This window comes from Euwallacea fornicatus, chromosome 4 (assembly GCF_040115645.1).
Source record: "Euwallacea fornicatus isolate EFF26 chromosome 4, ASM4011564v1, whole genome shotgun sequence".
Classification (NCBI taxonomy): Eukaryota; Metazoa; Arthropoda; class Insecta; order Coleoptera; family Curculionidae; genus Euwallacea; species Euwallacea fornicatus.
Genome location: NC_089544.1, coordinates 183,726 through 204,084, shown reverse-complemented (window position 1 = coordinate 204,084; position 20,359 = coordinate 183,726). Strand labels below are relative to the sequence as shown.

The window sequence follows — 20,359 nt, the reverse complement described above, 5'->3', positions numbered from 1 at the left end:
CTAGATAGAAAAGGACAGGACTATTTTCTTGCCGACTAGTTTCAATTCAGTACCTCTCTTCTGTGTGATTAGAGCAAATGGAGTAATATGCATATTCAAAAACCCGCATGAGTGCATCAACTAACACATTCATCTAACATACATATTGCGTTTTTTTGAAGTGCAGGATCTTAAATCTTTGTGCCAAAGTTGATCTCTGTTCTACAGAAATTAAAGCTTAAAAATTTTGCTAAACTGGCTTTACTAAATTTGCTCTAAAAAATCAATCGTGTCAAAGAAACTTGCATAAATTACCCAAACAGTTATTTATATTGTTTATGTTATTCAATATACAATCGAGAAACGCATAATTATACGTTTTTTTTGTAAGCTTGTCGTAGGCTGAAGAAAGAATGAGAAAAATATTTGAGCATATTCAAGTTGCGTCCTTCACCTGTAGAACTGCAGTAGTCATTACCGTTACTGCTTCTGGTAAATGATGGATTTTCGTCTTGATTTTCTCGTCAATTAAGTGAAGAAATACAAACGCCGGCATTAAAATCTCAACTGAAATTGGAAGTTCTCCTTCGGCTCTTCTATTGAACATTTTACTGTTTTCCTGCTTTTGTTTTCAAAAATAGGAAGACTGCCTTCTCTCTGCGCATATGCATGCGCACTAACGCATCGCAGCGGCAGGAGTTTGTGGTTACGGTTACAGACACCCTCCATTGTGGATTGTGATTGTGGACAAGTTTTCTTGAACGCAAACACTAGATACCCTATAAAAAACTGTTTTTAGTGTTGTGAAAACGATAAACCGATTGTGCAATTATAGTGAAGTGCCCATTTATTGACTCTTATCCGGTGTTATAAATTAAAATAGTCAATGTCAGCAGGCGTGTCAGATCAGGTAAAATCACAATAGTTGACGTTCTTATTGGAAAAATATAAATAAATGTCCTGCGAGTGCCAACAATCTCAAGAAAATTTTCTCTTTTGCAGCGGATGAAAGGGCAAGGAAACCAAGGTAAGCACATGGTCACACTACATTATTAATTGGCTAGAAAATTAGTTTCAACATGGTTTTCCCCATTTTGACTGAAACATCCTCATTCCCAACCTATGCTACCTCATTAAGCGGAAATTACTTTAGTATTTGAAGAAGGCACTCATTATTTCTGCTAAAGCTATGGATATGATACTGTATAATCTTCTTAAGGCCATTGACATAACATTCAAAGTACAGCTCTCAGTATATTTATCAATAGGTGTATAAATGTATACCATTTATTGAAAATATGATTTTACCTTTGACTTGATGGCATGAATAGTCCATTCAAAACGGATAATTTGGGATGCTTTTCTAAAAGAATGTAACATATATATATCCGTTCATCATAAATGAAAAAATCTACCTAAAACATTAATTTAAATTTGCAATTAATGAAATTGATGCTTGGCAATGTGGCATAATTAAATGTTCATTGGTTTAGTATCCAATGGGTCTAAAGAGCAAATAGGAACTGTGGAAGGAGCTACTGCTTCTGAGGAATTTGAACCATGGCGAGCACAGCAACAAAACTCAGCAGCTCATACTCCTTATGGGGCATCAGTTCCAATTTCATCTGCAACAGATATTTACAACATGGGTTCAGCAGGTAATAATTGAGATGATCACTTTAATTCAGGATTAAATGGGGATCACTTTTATTCAAAAATTAACTCCAATGTTGGCTAAATTTATTAGGTTATTATGGCAGCGCAGGAACTTTTCCCCCCTACCAAGCTTATGGAGTAGGAGATGGAACTTGGTCCAATGGAGCAGACATGACATTTTTAAGCGGCTATGCTGCTCCCGATTCGTACTCTATGGATGGTAAAAATAGATTGATATACAGAAGAACGCAGAAAACTATGGCTAAATTTGACTCATGAATGAGGTTTAAATTCAGCAAATCTCAAATTTTATTAGACTTAAGTATGTATGACTTTTCTAACCTCACTGACGTGTCAAATTGCACAACCGTCACATTTCATAATTTAGACAGGGTAAAACACAAATTCCTAGTAAAATTTATGAAATTTTAACATGCAAAACCGCGTTACCATTACATTAGATTTTTTTATCTCTTTTTTTTTATTTTTGGATCTAATTGCAATTGAAATATCACAGGAATGTTCGGAGCCTCAACCCCGTTCTCGACAGCAACCTTCCAAGGCCAGCCTTCGTCGTTCAATTATTTTCCCAACAACGGCGAGTACAATTGGGGCAACCAGTTGAGTGGCCCGCGCAAGTACGACGACTATTACAGAGAGCAAAACATGTACACGCAGGCCATATCAGACAATGCTGTGAAAAGTGTTGAGCATAGTATGCAAAACTTAGGTCAGTTTCTGTTAATAAACCATTCAAACTGAGTGAATCAATTATACATAGCATGATAAAACGAGGGATATTGTCTAAAATTAAGCTTTTTGTTTTCAGAACTGAAATCTTCAAGTGATAATAAAGACTTAGGCCAGAAGAAAACGACATGGGCGAGTATCGCCAGCCAGCCGGCAAAACCCCAGATGAATATTCAAAGTCAGAGCTTGAAGAAGAAAGGGCCAGGCATGCCTCCCGGGCCGATAGTGCCAGGAAAACATAATATTGATATTGGGACATGGGAAACCAACAAGGTGTGCTTTTATTTTGCTCTAATCATTTATTTTACAGCAACAATAATAGTGGAAATAACCATTAGTACGAATATGGTGTATTGTCATGTTGCACTGCTCCACTTAACTGATTAAAAGTGACAATAATTGTAAGTTTCACCTGAGATGTTTTTTATTCAGAGTACGCCTCCTCAAGCCCCTCTTCCACCAGTAATGGCGCCTCCCCCAGCGTCGCTTCCGCCTCAGCCGAAAACTACTGTTCCTGCCATATCCGGCATTCCTCCGCCGGGCTCCGGGCTGGTCCGGCCCGGATGGTCGGGACCGCTTCCTCCGCAACCTGCTCGTCAACCTCCTCAGGTCGCGCAGCCGCATCCTTCTCGTGGTGGTCAGCCTCAGATGCCACCAGTATCGACTTTTCAACAGCCGCCCATGATGCAGGGGCATATGCCGCCTGCTCCAATACCGCAACCACCTTCACATCATATTCCGGTAAGTAAGAATAAGTAAGAGGGTATAAAAAAAATCAAGAAACAAGTCAATTGATCAAAAGCAAGAACGGGCCATCTTGCATATGGTTAGAAAAATTAGTTGTTTATGTAGCGACTTATTTGGTCTATTTCTTATTGGAATCTAGGGCATGTTGCCGCCTCGAGCTCCAGAACTTCGAGCGGAATTCGTGCAAAACAACCAGACGCAGCAGTTAGTTAACCATCCAGTTTTGGACCAACTGAAGGGCAAAAACAATTACAATCCGACTGATTTCGATCTTACCGCTGCTAATGCACGATTCTTCGTCATTAAGTCCTATTCAGAGGACGACATTCATCGTAGTATCAAGGTAAGAAATTGCTTTGAAATACGCGATATTACAGCGTGGCCCAGACAAAGAGGTAGCAGAGGGGCATCGTTGCTCTACTATCGACTACAGTGTAGATCGATTCATCGATGTTTGCCCATGATATTTTTTTTATTATGGTCAATAATCGCTCATTAGCTACGGAACTTAACATAAAATATTTGTGATTTCTATTCCAGTATGAGATTTGGTGTAGTACTGAACACGGCAACAAGCGTTTGGACCAGGCATTTAAGGAACGAGAGGGAAACGGTTATGTGTATTTATTCTTTTCTGTAAATGGGTCTGGTCATTTTTGCGGCATGGCTCAGATGATTTCATGCGTGGATTATAACTCGAATAGTTCGGTGTGGTCCCAGGATAAATGGAAAGGCCAATTTAAGGTAATAACCAACGTTACTTTTTGCTCGTTTTTGGTCGTTCCATCTTCTTTAGTTTACGTGCATTACAGGCAACATGATAAATGTGTTTGCCTGCGTTTTTTTCCGCCAAACAAACATAGTAGCCTATTTGTAGGTAAGATGGATATACGTAAAGGACGTCCCTAATGTGCAGCTGCGACATATTCGTTTAGAAAATAACGATAACAAGCCAGTAACGAACTCTCGGGACGCTCAGGAAGTACCCCATGTCCGAGGGTTGCAGGTGAGTGATGTTTTTCTGGCAGTTTTACCTGACTCTCTACGAGATATCGTCAGCGTTCCATGCATTGGTAGCACAATATATTTAACCAAATTAGTTGAGATGACATTTATTCAATCAGGTTCTCCGCATTCTCCACACATACCGGCACTCTACTTCCATCTTTGACGACTTCATCCATTATGAGAAACGACAAGAAGAAGAGGACCATCGTAAAGTACCGTCCCGCGACGGTACTCATCACGAGGGCGGCGGCGGTGAGAGTCGCGGGAGACCTGAGCATCATCATCGCGATAATCGGGGTAACGCCGGTGGCGGCAGCGGCGGTCGCAACCACGATCGCGATCGCGATCAACGGGACGTTGAGCGGACCGATCGTCCTCGCGGCGGCGGTCATCGTGGCGATCGGGAAAGGGATGAGCATCGGGCCGGCGGAGGACATAATAGGGTGAGTCGGGTCGGAACATTGAACAGGCACCACTGAAAATCGGAAATTTAAATGGTTATTGCAACGAATAACGATATAATTTTTTTCCAGGACCGCGATAACCGAGGCAGAGGTGGACGTGGAGGCGGTAGAAACTAGGAGGGAGAACCGTCGCCAAATACACTAGTGTTATTTTCTTTATGGCTTTTTGCAGTTACACGCGTCATGGACTGCCATGTTCCACTATTAACTGTTGTCTCGTTTTCTCTGTTGATAGATCTTATTTAACGGAACTCTCAGTTTTTATACATTCACGTAACTTCTTATTAGTTGGCGCTGATCATGATAGCATTCGGGATATATTCGTGAATAAGGGAAAAAACAAAAATGGTATATTGACTATAGTAACGTAGTTAAAACTTAACAAACTTAGCGGCTCACTTTTCGGATCGGGCTTATTAAGTGGATTATTAATGTAATGGAAGAATTTTTAACAAAAGTGCAGTGTTTGTGTTTCGCCGAAGTGAACGGACTTCCTCAAGAAAATTGTTGTAATGTAAATTAAATGGACGACACTTATAGTTCAATTTTTGAAAGAAAAACTTAATTTTCCGGACATTTTTTTAACCCGCGGTTACCGTAAGAGGCGTGTCAGAAGACTGTGAAATAAACAGGAAACATCGCGAGCGCCGTGATCGAACTGTGTATGTGAACGAACTTCTAACAAATTGGCTTCGTTTTTTTTAAACGAAAATAAAGTAGTAAAGGTAAACTTACAGCTTTATTTTGTATTTTCTAACTATAAGTAAATGCACATTTTTATATTGTTGGTCGATTAGAAAGTTTAACTAGTACAACTGCACAACATCAAACCGGCTATGTTCGAAAATGTGCAATGAATTGTAATTGTTAAAAAGCAACTAGGTACAATTGCGTGTAGACAAGCTCTTAGGGAATTTGATCTTACAATAAATTGTGCTCATTTTAAACATAATTCCCTGTACATTGGGTAAACAATTTTTCGCATTTTTACTGCTATTTGTATATAACAGATTGTGATAGTTTTTGGAAGTTGTCTAATTGTGCTTTGAGGTTTTTTCCATTATGTTTTTTCCCAACAGTCATACTACGCCGCCGCATGTTCTTTATGTTATAAATTGCCCAAGGTTTTTTACCCATGAATCATAGTTTAAGGAGGCGTACAGGGTGATTGAAATTCGTCATTTCTTAAGAAATTTATCCCTAATAAAAATGTAATTCTCTAAAATGTTCTATGCAAAAAAGTATTCCTTGCAGAAATTTACTATCCCGGAGTGAAAATAATTTACAATCCACACGAAAATTGTGAGTCGAATGAAGGGCTTAAAATGATGTCCCTGCACGCAACATACCTAATGATAAAGTTATGTGGCAAAAATTGTAGGTACGCAATGTAAGTTTTAAAACACATTAGATTTATGTGTAGGATGGAGATGCGTTTGTTGGGACTTTGTTTTAAAATAAAAATAATCCAAATCACTGTGACTAACGACCACTAATGCATAACATTAGCATATCTGCATTGATTTAAGCCGAAGTAGTGTTTAATCCGTTTTTGTACTTTGTTATGGAATTATCATTTGTATAATATCTTTTTTTCTCTTGAGATATTTCTTAAATGCTGAAGGGCGGCGAAGCATCCAGTAAGTAAAGAAATTACTTACTATCACCATAGACTACATAAGCATTATAACACCACAGTGCAAGGCTTTGAAATAGCACCGAAAAACGAAGCCCTTTGTTTATCCCCAGCTCGTTCTCATAATTCTGCCGTATCGAGCGCATCGACGTTGAGCAAAATATACACGAATGGGCATTATAATATAAGGCGATAAACATTTGATGAAACAACTTTTGTAAGGGCCCTTGTAGTCCGAGTAGCTAGTACCCAGCCGTACGAATCAATAGAATTACGTCCACTGTCGTCGCACGTCGAATAAGTGTCGAAGGGCTCTGCCTTGCAGAATTAAAATTGCTTTGTCCGTATCTATATCCTTTTCGGCCAAACTGGACTTTGCCACCTGGCATGAGTCACCTTTATCCTTAGTTCCCTTTCGCACGAACTGCTCCGTGATTAGTGCTTCACGAGATTAAAGTAAAATCGTGGATACAAGGGGTAGTTTTGAGGTTTAATTGAGGGATTCGGCAAAATTATTTCTCAGCTGTTTATTAAAAACGTAGCGATAAAGTGATCCGTTTGTAGAATCCTTGCTGTGCTTCATTTTTGGGTGCCACGTCAAAGAATTGCTCTGGAGTTTGGAATTATTCTCGTAACTGAGATGTTTATACTAAAATTTATATGATGGATAATCGTAGGAAACACCTTTTTGGCCTTGTTGGTACCACGCGACAGAGGGACGAAAATAGTAAATATTTCTTACACTTATGCCTGAATTCTTTTCAATATTTGTGAATCTTAAATTTTAAATAACGCATTTTGAACGTAATAAACCAATGGAAATCAATGCTTTTATAAGCGACGGTGATGCATGCTGTTTATGTTTTTTTTTCTTATTTTGACACCAAGTTTATGCAGTATTTACAATAATGACTGGTCATTCCCAAGAAGGAATTAGCACGCGTGCAAACACCTACAATGCCAGCATTATTATTAACTGCAGTTTTTTGTCAGTACAGGCACCTACACACACACTGTTTCCAAATTGACTTCGAAATCTCACTATGCATAGCTTTTACTCTTTAGTTCCGGAAGTAGGTGCCATACTTTCATGCCTAAATCTGCGGCCTAAAGTAGCAAATAATATCAAACGTGCAGGTGAATATTTACATTAAAAAAATGAGACGTCCGAGTTAACATTATGATATAATAGAACATTGTTGTTGATTCTTAACTGAAGGTATTGTGCATTGTTAACTTTTTAGAACATAGCTCGTTGGTATAATGCATGTTTTATACTGTGCCTAAATATTTTAGACTGATGATGCTCCCACCAGAAAGAGTCATATCAAAAATTGTTTGTCATTGATCCGAACAGTGGGCATAATGTTGATAGCAACAATTAAATGATATACAGATTAATTGTTTTTGTTAATTTTATGACCTCAGTTTTCGCTTCTTCTTTCACCCACCCAGGAGGCCACGAAAAGAGGCAACGTTCAATTTGCTGAAATTATAATAAAATAGCACCAGAAACCGTTATTAACTCGAAACAAAGAATGGTTGTGGAGTTCTGTTTTTGTTGCGATTGTGGCTACAAATAGATCACACACCAAACTAAATGGCGCAGCCATTATAATGTAAACCGCAAATGTTAGGTATACTTCACTGTATTTATTGAGAAAGGCAAATAATATACAACTATGTGTTTCTAAAATTAAGTATAGGTACATCAGTATGTACTTACACTAAACAAATGTAATGTAATTCATTTTGTGAAATTAACCACATCTACAGCCTTCTGGGACATCATCGCACACTGATGACATAATTGAAAAATAGGCTTCGCTTTATTTACAAGAAAACAAAATAATTATTGTCAGATTTTTGACTTTGGCCGGTCGCCCACAACTCCAACAATGACGCACCAATTAGTAACTACAAACAGCTGAAGTCAACGTCAAAAATCTTTGTACCACTAAAACTAACATTGTCCAACGTTAACTTGAACGGTGGCAATGTTGAATGTTCGGTAATTATTTTTTACTAGATGGAAGTAACAATTGCGCAGCAGTCATCGCGTCTGGGAATAGCGAGTGGTAATTTAACAAGGGTACGTAAGCGGCAGTGATTACTCTCCCGGCAAACCATCTACCGTGCAGGGAATTGACGGAGGCCACTGCAGTCGCTATCGATGGACATTTTACATAAACATTGCCTTGGGGAGAACCCTTGTCGACGTAGACGTGCAGTACTCCTCCATGTTTGTTGCATTCTTCTATGACGTCATCTCTGATTTCGATGTCCCAATTCGGGTTGCTTTCTCTGTAATGGAATAACGTAAAAATAAACACCTTCCCTTCCCAAAGTTAAACTTAGGTCAACTTTGAAATTGTTCATATGAAATACAGGGTGGTTATAAACTGTCCAAAATGTCTGGTTACACATGGTAAAAAGGAAATGTGCAAATATCACTAAACAAAATTATGCAAATAATACTTACGTGGCCGGATCAAACATATTACTTAGCATGAAGCACTGAGTAGCGATCGGTGGGGTGGAGTTAGTCTGTGCCTGTGACACCACTGGCTGTCCCGTCGCCATACTCAGGGCGTTGGCCGCGGCGGCTGGCACCTGCATGCCAGCAGTTTCAGCCAATTTAAACATCAATTGCAATCTGCCGGTGGCTCCCAAGTCAATGCCGGATCTGTCCAGTTCGTCTGAATCCAGCAAAGACGGTCCCTGGCTTTGAAGATCTATTCGCTCAGTGACGTTGCCCACTTTCATAGGCCGGCCGGCTAACTCGAAACCGTTTAATTGTTCTAGGGCCTTTTTCGCGTCTTCGCAGTTCGTATACTGGAAGAATGGAAAATTCTTTAGTATGGACCAATTAAAGAGAATCAGACACACACAAAAAAAAGGTTTAGTTTGATGTGCTCTAACGGTTTTTCTTTACTCCGTACAGCTTTCATTCACGCAATTCAATCTTTATCCTCCCAGGATCTAAGAATACTTAACTTACTGTAATAAATCCATATCCTTTCGATCTACCAGTCTCGGGGTCCATTATAAGCTGAATATTCTCGATTTTGCCAAAAGGCTCAAAAATTCCTCTCAACATTTCTTCGGTTATGTTGAAATGCAACGAACCCACGTAGAGCCGCATAGGACCTGTCATCCCTTTCGGTAACATATTCGGCATAGCGTTCCCCATCCTATTCTTTTCCGCTTGCGTATGCTGGACGACTATCGGGATGCCCATTAGTTTTTGACCGGACAAACCAAGCGCCTGTGAAGAGGAATTACTCGAAACGCCACTTCGGAATAAGGTGTAGAACAACTTACCAAGGCGACACTCTCCGGATCTTTAAATTCGATGTACGCGATTCCCTTAAACCGTCTCGTTTTATTACAAACGATCATTCTAACATCGCGAACTTTGCCCACTGAACTGAAGAACTCCTCCAAGTCTCTGGCTCGTACTCTCTGTGATAACTGCATACAAAAAACTGTTCGGGCATCTCGTTCTTCAGAGCTCAACTCTTCTGCTGGCGATTGTGGTCTTAGGCCTGGTGGTGATCGAGCACCACCTAAAATGCGAAAAATATGGGGAATACATTTACCCGAGTTTTGATGAAGGGCAAAAGTTATCATAAAATTTCTTCCTATCTTTGAAAATTCTAGATGTGCTTCAAAATAACCGTATAAAAATAAAGTACCTTTACGGAATGGTGGTCTGGTGGGGGGTGGAGTTGGTGAGCGCTTCCGACTGCGACTTCTGTCTCTGTTAGGTGGTGATCTTTTTGATTCTTTACTGCGGCTTCTCCTATCTCGCCCTCCTCTGGCCCTGAAACAAAAAAAAAAACAAAATAGCATCAAAACACTTTCCGAATTACACCCACACCTAGAGCAATTAAAGAATTCATACGATCTACAACTTACCTATCCTTCCTACCCCTAGATCGGCTCCTATTTCTTGATCGAGAACGTCTGCGGTCTCTGGATTTCGATCTCCTGTCCCTAGATTTGGATCTCCTATCTCTAGATCTGGTTTTCAAGGTCTTTGATCGAGATCTTCGCCGGTCTCGAGACCCTCTCCTATCTCGACTGCGGCTTCTTTTCTTCTCATAGCGCCCATCTCTTTTCCTGTCCTTGGACCGACTACGGCTTTTTCTGGCGCGACTGCGACTTCGACTCCGTTTGCTGTAAATATGTTCAGAATAATTTTCTCCACTCAGCAATTAAGTTATAAATAATATTGAGAATGACGGCAAGGTACTCACTCAGATCCTTTATGGTGCGATTGGGCGCCGTTTTCTTTGGATCTGCCATTAACTTCTTCCTATGAACAGCAAGAAGACCACGCGGAAGAGGGGAAAACAAAAAGCATTAATAAACAGTAGAAACTAGGAAATCGATAATTGCTTAATGGTATAATTAACTCTCATAAATTAGAGAACTAAACCTTTTTATATACATATTTAGTAACACATATTAGAGTATCATAAATATTCAATAAACAAAAAGGTTTAGTTTATACTAGTGATTCCCAGATAATCATTGTCCTTAGCGTAAGACCGAACTGTTGAAGGGCGGGGGCGTCTAGCCTTGACTAGACTTACCATCTTCGCATAACTAAGTATGTTGGTGCAATAGTTGATCCACAGTAATTATTCTGAAAAAATACACCGAGTAAAACGACATGCCCTCAAATGACCGGAGTATTTCAATGACTTCAGGGTTTGGCAGTGAAGTACAACTTACAATAGGACCCTTGCACGCTTCCTCCTTTCCAGCTAAAGAGCTTAAGAGCTAGCAGTTCATATGCAAGTTACTTATCATGTAAATGTATAATTGAATAGAAGATTTATTTTCTGCGAAGAACAGTTTAAGCTTGGCAATTTTAGCGTTTACATAGGAGCATATAAAATAAAATGGGAAAAATGATGGCCACAGAGATTTGCATACCTACATTTGGTACATAACGTAAATACGGCGAGGAAAAAGGAAGATCGATCTTATCAATTTACGAATTTATATAAAGATGGGACTCGGTACTTCCAACTTTTCTTGGTATTATTAACGTATTGAAATTGGACGATAACAGTGCTGATTTTTTTTCCGTTGTCGAAAAGGCGAAAATGCACATGCGCTGAGATAGTGAAAATAGATTATATTGAAAAATACTTCTGTTAAAAGGGTACGTAATTCGTAATTCTAAAACAATAAATCATTGAAAGTTGCACACTAACAATCAGGTTGCCTTTTGAAGCTCCTAATTGATACTCTTTATTATCAACGCCACGAAAATTTTGCTAAAAATTCCGAAGGGCACTCGTTCCTTTACTTCGAATGCACGACGGATACATTTCGTTGGTTTTACGAGTATTTGACCGGGATGATTCAGTGCCATATCAACGAATTCACAATCATAGAAGCAATTTGTTTGGATGTGTTGCTGTGGATAAAAATTACGTTTACAACTGTGAATTAGTGGTATGAATAATCCCGGCCTAAATAATGATTTTAGCTTAAAACAAATATGAGAGTAACTGGTGGATCGAGACCTAGAACACAAAAACATACTAGATACGATTTTTTTTTTTTAATAAAACGCCAAAGGTTCACAATTTCAAGTTTACCTCGTATCAGTGACATTCAGGGAAGCTGATGGGAACCTGCAAAAAAAACAGTGCCAAACCCCAAAATGAAGTGTATAACTTTATCAACAGGAGAGGCAAATTCAGAAATAAAATGGATACAATAGTTTATAATAATCATATAAAATTGAAACTCATACCTAACATTATTATAGTAGCACTTTAATGTTAAACGCAATACATGTGTTTTGGTAATCTCCTACTAACTCATACAAGTTTCGAAGGGAATTTTTTTCTACTCGATGAAGCAAATAAATGCAGGATTCGGTGTAGAAAAGCATTTCACCTATCCAGTGACAACAATAAATACCACTGTTTTAAGCATTTTAATATATTATTAGGCAGAGAGAAATTAAAGTTTACATTAGATTGATGTGACAAGAAGATCCACTACACCTTTAAACGGAATGTTTTAGATATTGTTATTTGAATTCAACATTTGACACATTTCTACCGGATTAAATCTCATAACCGCAAATGGCTAAGAAATTAGAAATGATGGCAAAAATATTATCAGTTATTAGTGTAAAGTTTTATTAAAAATTTTTTCTATGGCAGGCTTACTGGTGAATTGTAACGAGCCAAATTAACACAGATGCCTGATAAGACTTGAATACCTTTTATATCAAACCTTCACAAAATCTGGTCAAAGGTACAATCCAGTATAAGCAATAACGATAACAACTGAACTGTGGTCGATTCATAAACAATGACGCAGGTATTGAAAATGGAAAATACGATAAATTTAAAAGTAATAATGGTCAACGCCTTCAAATAAATAATTAATTTACATATTTGGCAGCATTTATATAGGATATATCCGAGTTCTACTAGAATAGGTTATTTTCTATGATATATTTCAATAAAAATAAGGGAAATAATCGAAGATGGGTATACTACCTCTCTATAAGATAGTTGGGAGTCTTAAATGAGGACCTCTAGGTGTTTTCCCTAATCCAATTAAATTATTAATCCTATTTATTATGTATTTGGAAATCCAAATGGGGACATATGAAGTATATCTTTATAGGAGAAAATAATGTACATTCCTACTCGATACCTCAAAAACTGAAAAAGTTGACAACTGAATGACTTGAAGAAGCAATATTAAAGTATTTACTAGTCTATTCGTAATTACTGCACTATTACTTGGTGAACTGTGGTTGTGTAAATTTTTTGAGTTTATAAAAAAAAATTATGTTGAAAGAAATATACTGAAATGATCCCAACCCACAAAGTTGTAAAAATAAAAAGAACCTAAAATAAAGGAAAAAAGATGATTAATGTCGGCAAGAACTCCCAATTACAGTGTTCCATTGAGTGAGATGAAATTAAAAAACTAATCAGTTCAAGTCTGGGATTAAACACTTGCAAATGTATTTTCACAACAATTCTAAATTCCAAGAAGCACCAACCTAAAACACCAATAGAGCTAAGGGTTGATGGTAGATTTTAAAGGTATATTTGGATACAAAAAGATTTCTATTATAATTCTGTCACTTTTCAGGTGTGTGACTTTTTTTTTCAGTATTAATTATTTCCATTAGAATCTGTCCTATGACAAGTTCATTCTGTCTTGTCAAATTCTACTTAGCATTATGATCATTTAGTCTCCATTGTAATTTTATTCAATCATTATTGAAGTTGGCAGACAAATTCAATTTGTTTGTTTATCATGATCAAATAATTCTACAATAATTTACCAATGGAATGAACAATGGTCATCCTATCCTTTTAAATAACAGGATTTAACCAAGACTGTTTTTTTTTTCATGATACTAATGCTTTAATTAAGAAAAAAGCTTATGTTCCTCTCCCATTGATAAAGGTAATTTTCATTTAATAATGTACATCTTTATTTACACTTCAAAACTCCCATCATGGTAAAGACCAATCGGCTGATTGGATATTGTGCCGGATACGATGTGCTATGGGGTCGTCCATACTCAGCTTGTTACCCTATGACGAGAAAGTACCGATAAGCGGAGTTTTACAAAAATGTCAAGATTAAAACAAAGTTTATGGCTATTTGAACAAAATTCGTCTATCTTAAAATATAAAACTTAAGAACTAAGTTGTTTCTGTACCTGGTTTATGGGAGGGAGCCGATAGCCCATATAAAACGAATACCTCACAAGTCTAAAAGATAAAATGAGGTTTTGATGTAGAGAGAAGCCAGAACATGATAAAAGTAGAAATGCTATGCAAATGGCGAGGTACCAACGGATCGATGAGCTCCAATGGTAGGTATAAAACCGTCCTTCGCCACTTGCATTCCACAGGGAAAATACGGTTCATACATGAAGAATTAAACGTATTAGAGTTGGAAATTAGGAAACTTACCGATTTTCGAAACGGGGCTTCGAGCATTGCCTCAACGTCCAGCTCGTCCGCCATGTTCCTGTAACGATTAGCAGATCAATGAGAGGCGGGTGACCGATTTTGGGTCGCACACAATGGCTTGATGCGGAGCTTATGGTGTGATTCAAACAGGGAAATGATAAGCGGCTCCACTTACGTTTAAAATTGGGATCTAGTACAACTTTTTTACAATAAAATCCAAGTTTTCCTAGAATATAAAACACAAAATGGCGAACAGGCGAACCACAAACAAGACAAAAGAGAGTTTCTTGAGTAGGTGTTTAATGTCATCTGCGACTTTGCGACAGCTGACAATTACACTTTTGGTGATTCTGCGCAGATATATTAAAGATTGCAAATAATTTACAAAAAACTTAAGAAATCCCCAATTAAAAAAAAAAATGTTATCCCCCCATTTCAGATTAAATTTACAATAAAAAGACTTATCCGCGCACTAACAGCATTACCTAGAACATCTTTAAAAGAAAGTATAAGGAGCAAATAGAGTAAAGGCAATAAGGAGCATTGAAGTAACACATGGCCAGATTGAATTAGTAAGATGTCAAGGAGATGAAATGTCACAAGTGATAGATGTTTATGTTTATTTTTTTAACTAATTGACATCAAATGTCATTATTTCCATTTTTTATTCATTCCCACTAATCGCACTAATAACACTATCGCTAATTTTTATCTCTTAAATTAAAATTAATTTATACTTATAAAATGATTGACCACTAAAATGAGTGCAGATAATAAATTAATGAGAGCGGTGCAATTGTAGTTAAATGTGAACTGCAAAGATGCTGACTACATGGGCCACAAGAAAAGGCAACAAAAAATATACTTTAAATGATATATCACATATTCCCTTCGCTCTTCCAATGAGGGTTTGAAGATTGAAAACATGAATCACAGCTTCATTTTATGGATTTATAATAAAAGCATTGAAGTTAAAGCTAACATCAAAGAACCTGTGAAAAATATTGCAAATATTAATAACCACATATTTATTTTAACAAACAGTAATGTCTTATACCAGGGAACGATTGAAGGGGTTGAGAAAAAACAAATTGAATTTACTCCCATAGACAATTTTTCCCTTACTCACATTACTAGTCATCAAGATAAGTTATTTATAATAAATCCTGAAGGTGCAGTACTAGTTTGTAATGAGAATTTGACAGTATTAAAAGAAATTTATTTAGTTGAACATTACAAGTGTGCTTTAGGGCATGAGAGCTTTACCAGTAAAGTAAAAGTGAAGAGCCTAGCTGTGAACACATTTGGGACTTTGTATGTGTGTGAAAACAACCAACTGTGGGCCAGTGGTTATATGCCTCAAATAGGAATAAATGAGAATAACCCCAAAAAGGTTGTTTTTTTCTCTGGGAGATTAGTACAGGCTGTAGCTGTAGGGGTTGATTTTGCTGTAATTGTCATTAACAAGCAAATCATAGATGAGTCTGAGGCAACTTTAAGTTTTACCCCACTCTGCCAGATATGCTCCTCATACTCACAGGGATCTCATAGCTCTACACCTATATCAGGAGATCTCTGCCCTTTGGGGATTAAACTTGATACTGACATTGAAGAATCTACTGCATGTAGCTGCAATGGCAATGAAAGTTCTGAAGATGAACTTATTATAAAAGAAGAAAAAAACATTATTTTCCGAAACACAGAGGCAGCCAAGGAGTTCCTTACCAGGCAGATATCTCGCATGTCCTCAGTAGGAGAAGAGTACCTGATAGAGTGTACAGAAAAGCCCACACGAATTATAAGAGAAAACATGAGTAATGTTGCCACATTTGTCTATGAGGGGGTTAAAACAGTAGGTGATAAAGTTGCTACTCTTTCAAGGCATGTAAGCTCAAGCTCAGATCACACATATGGTGCTGATAATAATAATGAGGGAATTCACAGGAAAAATTCAAAAGAAGACTTTTTACTTTCAGTCAGTCAAAGTACATCAGAAAGGGAGTTTCAAGATTTGGGAGTCCAAGATAATATTGATCATGTGTTAAATAAGGGAAGTGGTTTGTTGAGTAAGGAGGTGTGGATGTGGGGGAATTTTAAATATGGCTATTTTGGTGAGTATATATATATTTAGATGTCTCAATTGATCCTTAATCAAACAAGTATTACACAAATTTTTAGCCCTGTAAATTTTCTCAATAATTTCCCTAATGCAGCTTTTAATATGATTTGGTTGTCTGCAAGGACAAAACCATTCATAATTACTTCCTTAATCAGCGGAGCACAAGCGCAACCATCCATGCAAAACAGAAATTAGTTTCATATCTCTAGGTTTTTCCATTGTTTTAGACACTGAATCAAAGGACGATTTCCCAGTGATTATATCAGCTCTTTCAAAAATCGGAGTGTCAAAAGTGTCTCTTCAAAACATACATGCCTGTGCACTGACATTAGATGGAAGAACATTCATTTGGGGAAGAAACAATGACCATCAAGTAACTCTAGAAAGTAAGGCCGATCAAAGTACTCCAAAGCTGTTTGTATGTAACATGAATGAGAAGGTGATGGATGCAGCATGTGGCAGTAATTTTACAATGATTTTAAGCAATAAAACCAACGTAACTTACTTTGGAAAATTCTCCCAGAGTTACCAAACAATTTATCATAAGTTTATGTCTGAGAGCGAGAATCGCGACAATGAAGCTGTGAAACCCTTAAGCAATTTGATTAGTAGTAATGAATATGTTTTGCTCAACTTAGGAGTGAAGTGTGATGAATGCTTTAATCAATTTGTTGTTAAGGAGCAACTGATGTTAGAGGAAATGATCTGTGTTAACCAGCAAGTTATTAAACTTTTAAGCAAGAAGTCTGCAGATTCAGAAAATGTAGAATTATATAATTCTCTTTGCAAAGCCTACAAAGATATGCTGTTTTTTCTTACTGCTAGTGTGGAGACTTTGTTAGAACATAGAAATGGTATCATACCTCTAAATGATATTGTGCTCTTCAAATACAACAAGGAGTTCGTGCAAATCTACAGAAACTATGTAGATACTGTTCAAAACATTGTCAGTATTAATGGATTTGACTATCTAACAAAGATATTGTCTATCAGTCCTCAGTTGTACACTCTTCGCACTGGAATCCTGAAGGATCAAATCACTAAAGATAGAGAATTATCTTTTCTCTTGCTCTCCCCATTGAAGAGAATAGTTGTATACAGTGAATTCTTTAGAAAATTTGCTAATTTAGACAACCAGTTCAAATTCAAAGACCTCATGGATTTTATTGACGTTAAGGTGAAGGAAGCAGAGAAAACTAGCAGCTTTTGGTTAAATGAAGGTAAAAGCATTGACTACCTGAAAACACCTAAAAGAAGGCTGATTAGCGACAGTCATGAGGATCCAATAAGCCTTCATAACGCAGGCAGATTTTCATCGCACCGATTCATTTTATTCTCAGATATTTTTGTTCATATCAACGGGTCAACCTCGCACCAACATCCGCTAGACTTGATTTGGTTAGAAATTCCCCGTCACGAGTTGCTCCATTTAATCTGTCTAAAAATGCCTGAGGAAATCTTGACGCTACTTGCAGTAGATGGTGTTACTAAGAACTCGTGGTACCATGCATTACAACAAGCCATTAAAGGGGCATTAAAGAAGCCGGAACTTCTTCAACCGCCCTTAGCAAGGAAAGGCACTTATGAGTTTGTGAAGGCTGGGTTTTTTAAAGATGCTTCATTTTTTGGGAGGTGGGTCAACGCAAAGATGCATGGTTCTGGCAAAGTTGCTTGGCCAGACGGGAAAACCTACACTGGGCAATTTAACAATAATGTTTTGAGCGGATATGGAATCATGGAAATTCCCAATGTAGGTATGTATTGTTAAAATATTTTAGTCATGTTATCTTTATTCACTTCTCACTTAACGGATGGACCCGGTAACAAACACTGTAGTTCTATAAATATAGCACTTTTTAGGTACTTACGAAGGCGAGTGGAAGGAGAATAAACAAGACGGTTATGGTACATACACATATTGCAACAAAGATATCTATAAGGGTTACTTTAAAGATGGGGCCCCTCACGGCCACGGTCTCCTACGTAAAGGCAACTTCATGGCGAATTCCGCCTCTTTGTACATCGGAGAGTGGGATTGTGGAAAAAAATCCGGCTACGGGGTCATGGATGACATAGCTACAGGCAAAAAATACCTTGGGCATTGGTCAGATTGCAAGAGACAAGGCAGCGGCCTCATCGTTACTTCAGAAGGAACATACTATGAAGGAAATTTCCATAACGACTCACTCTCGGTAACTTCTATTTATTTATTTAAATAATGATTCGTTGTTGAAATATAGATCTGCAGGGTCGTGGGGTAATGGTGCTGGACGACGGTACCCACTACGAGGGAGATTTTAAAGGAACTGGGTTAGTAGGAGGAAAAGGAGTGGTAACCCTGTCTTCGGGCCACATTATTGAGGGCACTTTGACTGGGTCCATGGACGAGGGAATAAAAATAAGCGCAGGAGTGCTGCTCAAAGAATCAGACCCAAATTCTTCCTTGCCAAAATCGTTTGGAACTCTTTGCACTCCTCCTTCGGAGAAATGGAAGGCCTTATTCAAGCGTTGCTATGCAATTCTTGGGTTACCTGAAAAGATGACAGAGGCTTCCTTTTTAGAAACTCCGAGAATATGGCAAAATGTTGCCGTATATTTATCTAGCGCTACTACTTTAAAGAAAAACAAGGGCGATGACGGAAATTTTCAAAATTCCTTGAACAATCTGGATGTTATTCCGCCATTTGGTCGAGATTCCATCAATGTAGAATCTTACAGGGAGATAAAAAGTTACTTATATCGTGTAAGTTGTATTTTCTACAGATAAGTGTAGACCTGTAGTAGACACTTCTTTTTTAGGCATTCGACAGCACTTTCCACCCTTTAGGCTCTCTGCTAAATAACTTGTGCGAAGCTTACATTTCTTCATACAGTGGAAAAGTTCACCCAATACTTGTAAATCACGCCATATCCGAAATAATTGATATAACGGAGAGAGTATTTGATATTATTGGATATCTTTTTCCAGCCCTTCCTGATCGCAATAATGAATGTGTCGTTTCTAATTCGGAGGGAGAGTAAGTCATTGGATTTTCTCAGATTTGTTGTTCCTTTAAAACACTCCAGAAAAAATGAACATTTTTAGGTTAGAAATTATAAGTTACCGATCTCTTCTATACCCAGTGATATTACCAAAGGTGTATAATTGTTTGTGTACTTTGTTGAGTCTCAAAAACGAGGCTCAAGAGAAGCAATATAAGAAAGTATTAATAGAATGGAACAAACTATCCGATAGGAGCTTAATGAGCGTTCTTTCAGTAGAAAAGTAACTTCTTCGTGCATGAAAGTCTCCACAAGACTATGACATTAATGCATTTCCAGGAAATTCTTCAATTTAGATCAATGCATTAGTCTATCAGATAAAAGTTGTGCCTTTTTAGAGGCAATTGAGACCCTCCAGCAAATAATCAGCATGTTCTTGCCCCTCGAAAAGCTCACGATAATACGGAATACTGTGGACAAGATGACTCCAATAGCTCAAAATCTATTAGGCAATAGCTACGTGTGGAATATGGATGACTTGTTCCCACTGTTTTTGTACGTGGTGGTCAGAGCTCGCATTCCGCATTTGGGAGCCGAGTTAGAGTTCATGGAATACTTCATGGACCAGAATTTGGAGAACGGAGAGCTGGGAATTATGTTTACAACTCTTAAGGTTTGTGCCTATACTATATTGGGTTTAGTTGATTATCGTATTTTTCATTTACAGGCTTGTTACCAACAAATCCTCCAAGATAAATCCTTCTTTTATTGAAATATATGTGATAGTGGAATATTTTTTCTATAGATATTTTTAGTGTTATTTATTTGTTTTATCAAATTTTATTCGTCATATCGTACCTGAAATTGATATTCCCAGATAAATAATAAACTTGTTTTAATTATCGCTTTGGGTTTTTATGGACAATTTAGTATATGTATGACAAACTTAACCTTTAAGTTGAAATTGCTTCACCATAAGGTAAAGAATCATGTTATTACGATCCGTTGGACATGCTGCCGAATTAGTAGATCCCTA

General features: G+C 37.6%; 3 protein-coding genes across 6 annotated transcripts; 2 read left to right on the top strand and 1 right to left on the bottom strand.

Moving 5' to 3' along the window:
* The first annotated feature begins 652 nt into the window (after positions 1 to 652).
* Positions 653 to 7,641, top strand: LOC136338913 (YTH domain-containing family protein 1-like). Its single transcript, XM_066281722.1, has 12 exons — positions 653 to 889; positions 982 to 1,006; positions 1,473 to 1,637; positions 1,727 to 1,855; positions 2,153 to 2,365; positions 2,465 to 2,658; positions 2,818 to 3,126; positions 3,272 to 3,475; positions 3,673 to 3,876; positions 4,010 to 4,138; positions 4,257 to 4,583; positions 4,674 to 7,641. The coding sequence occupies exons 1-12, from the start codon at positions 866 to 868 to the stop codon at positions 4,719 to 4,721; spliced, it is 1,971 nt and encodes a 656-aa protein (XP_066137819.1). The 5' UTR covers positions 653 to 865; the 3' UTR covers positions 4,722 to 7,641.
* A 232-nt stretch (positions 7,642 to 7,873) lies between these two features.
* Positions 7,874 to 14,543, bottom strand: Caper (RNA-binding protein 39-like protein Caper). Of its 4 annotated transcripts, XM_066281730.1 has the most exons (10): positions 14,223 to 14,517; positions 13,743 to 13,838; positions 10,842 to 10,894; positions 10,503 to 10,561; positions 10,162 to 10,422; positions 9,939 to 10,066; positions 9,565 to 9,809; positions 9,242 to 9,508; positions 8,723 to 9,075; positions 7,874 to 8,544 (listed from the first exon to the last, which is right to left on the bottom strand). In XM_066281730.1, exons 3-10 carry the CDS (start codon positions 10,842 to 10,844, stop codon positions 8,256 to 8,258), a joined length of 1,605 nt encoding a protein of 534 aa, XP_066137827.1. In that variant the 5' UTR covers positions 10,845 to 10,894; positions 13,743 to 13,838; positions 14,223 to 14,517; the 3' UTR covers positions 7,874 to 8,255. The 4 variants fall into 4 exon arrangements, with proteins under 4 accessions (XP_066137827.1, XP_066137825.1, XP_066137826.1 ...); XM_066281728.1 differs by lacking the exons at positions 10,842 to 10,894; positions 13,743 to 13,838 and having other exon boundaries at positions 14,223 to 14,280; positions 14,398 to 14,543; XM_066281729.1 differs by lacking the exons at positions 10,842 to 10,894; positions 13,743 to 13,838 and having other exon boundaries at positions 14,223 to 14,280; positions 14,335 to 14,518.
* Positions 14,544 to 14,620: 77 nt separating this feature from the next.
* On the top strand, positions 14,621 to 20,227 carry Als2 (Amyotrophic lateral sclerosis 2). The gene is made up of 8 exons (XM_066281721.1): positions 14,621 to 16,333; positions 16,569 to 18,095; positions 18,202 to 18,533; positions 18,590 to 19,084; positions 19,141 to 19,358; positions 19,427 to 19,606; positions 19,663 to 19,996; positions 20,051 to 20,227. Exons 1-8 carry the CDS (start codon positions 15,148 to 15,150, stop codon positions 20,093 to 20,095), a joined length of 4,317 nt encoding a protein of 1,438 aa, XP_066137818.1. The 5' UTR covers positions 14,621 to 15,147; the 3' UTR covers positions 20,096 to 20,227.
* Positions 20,228 to 20,359: the final 132 nt, after the last annotated feature.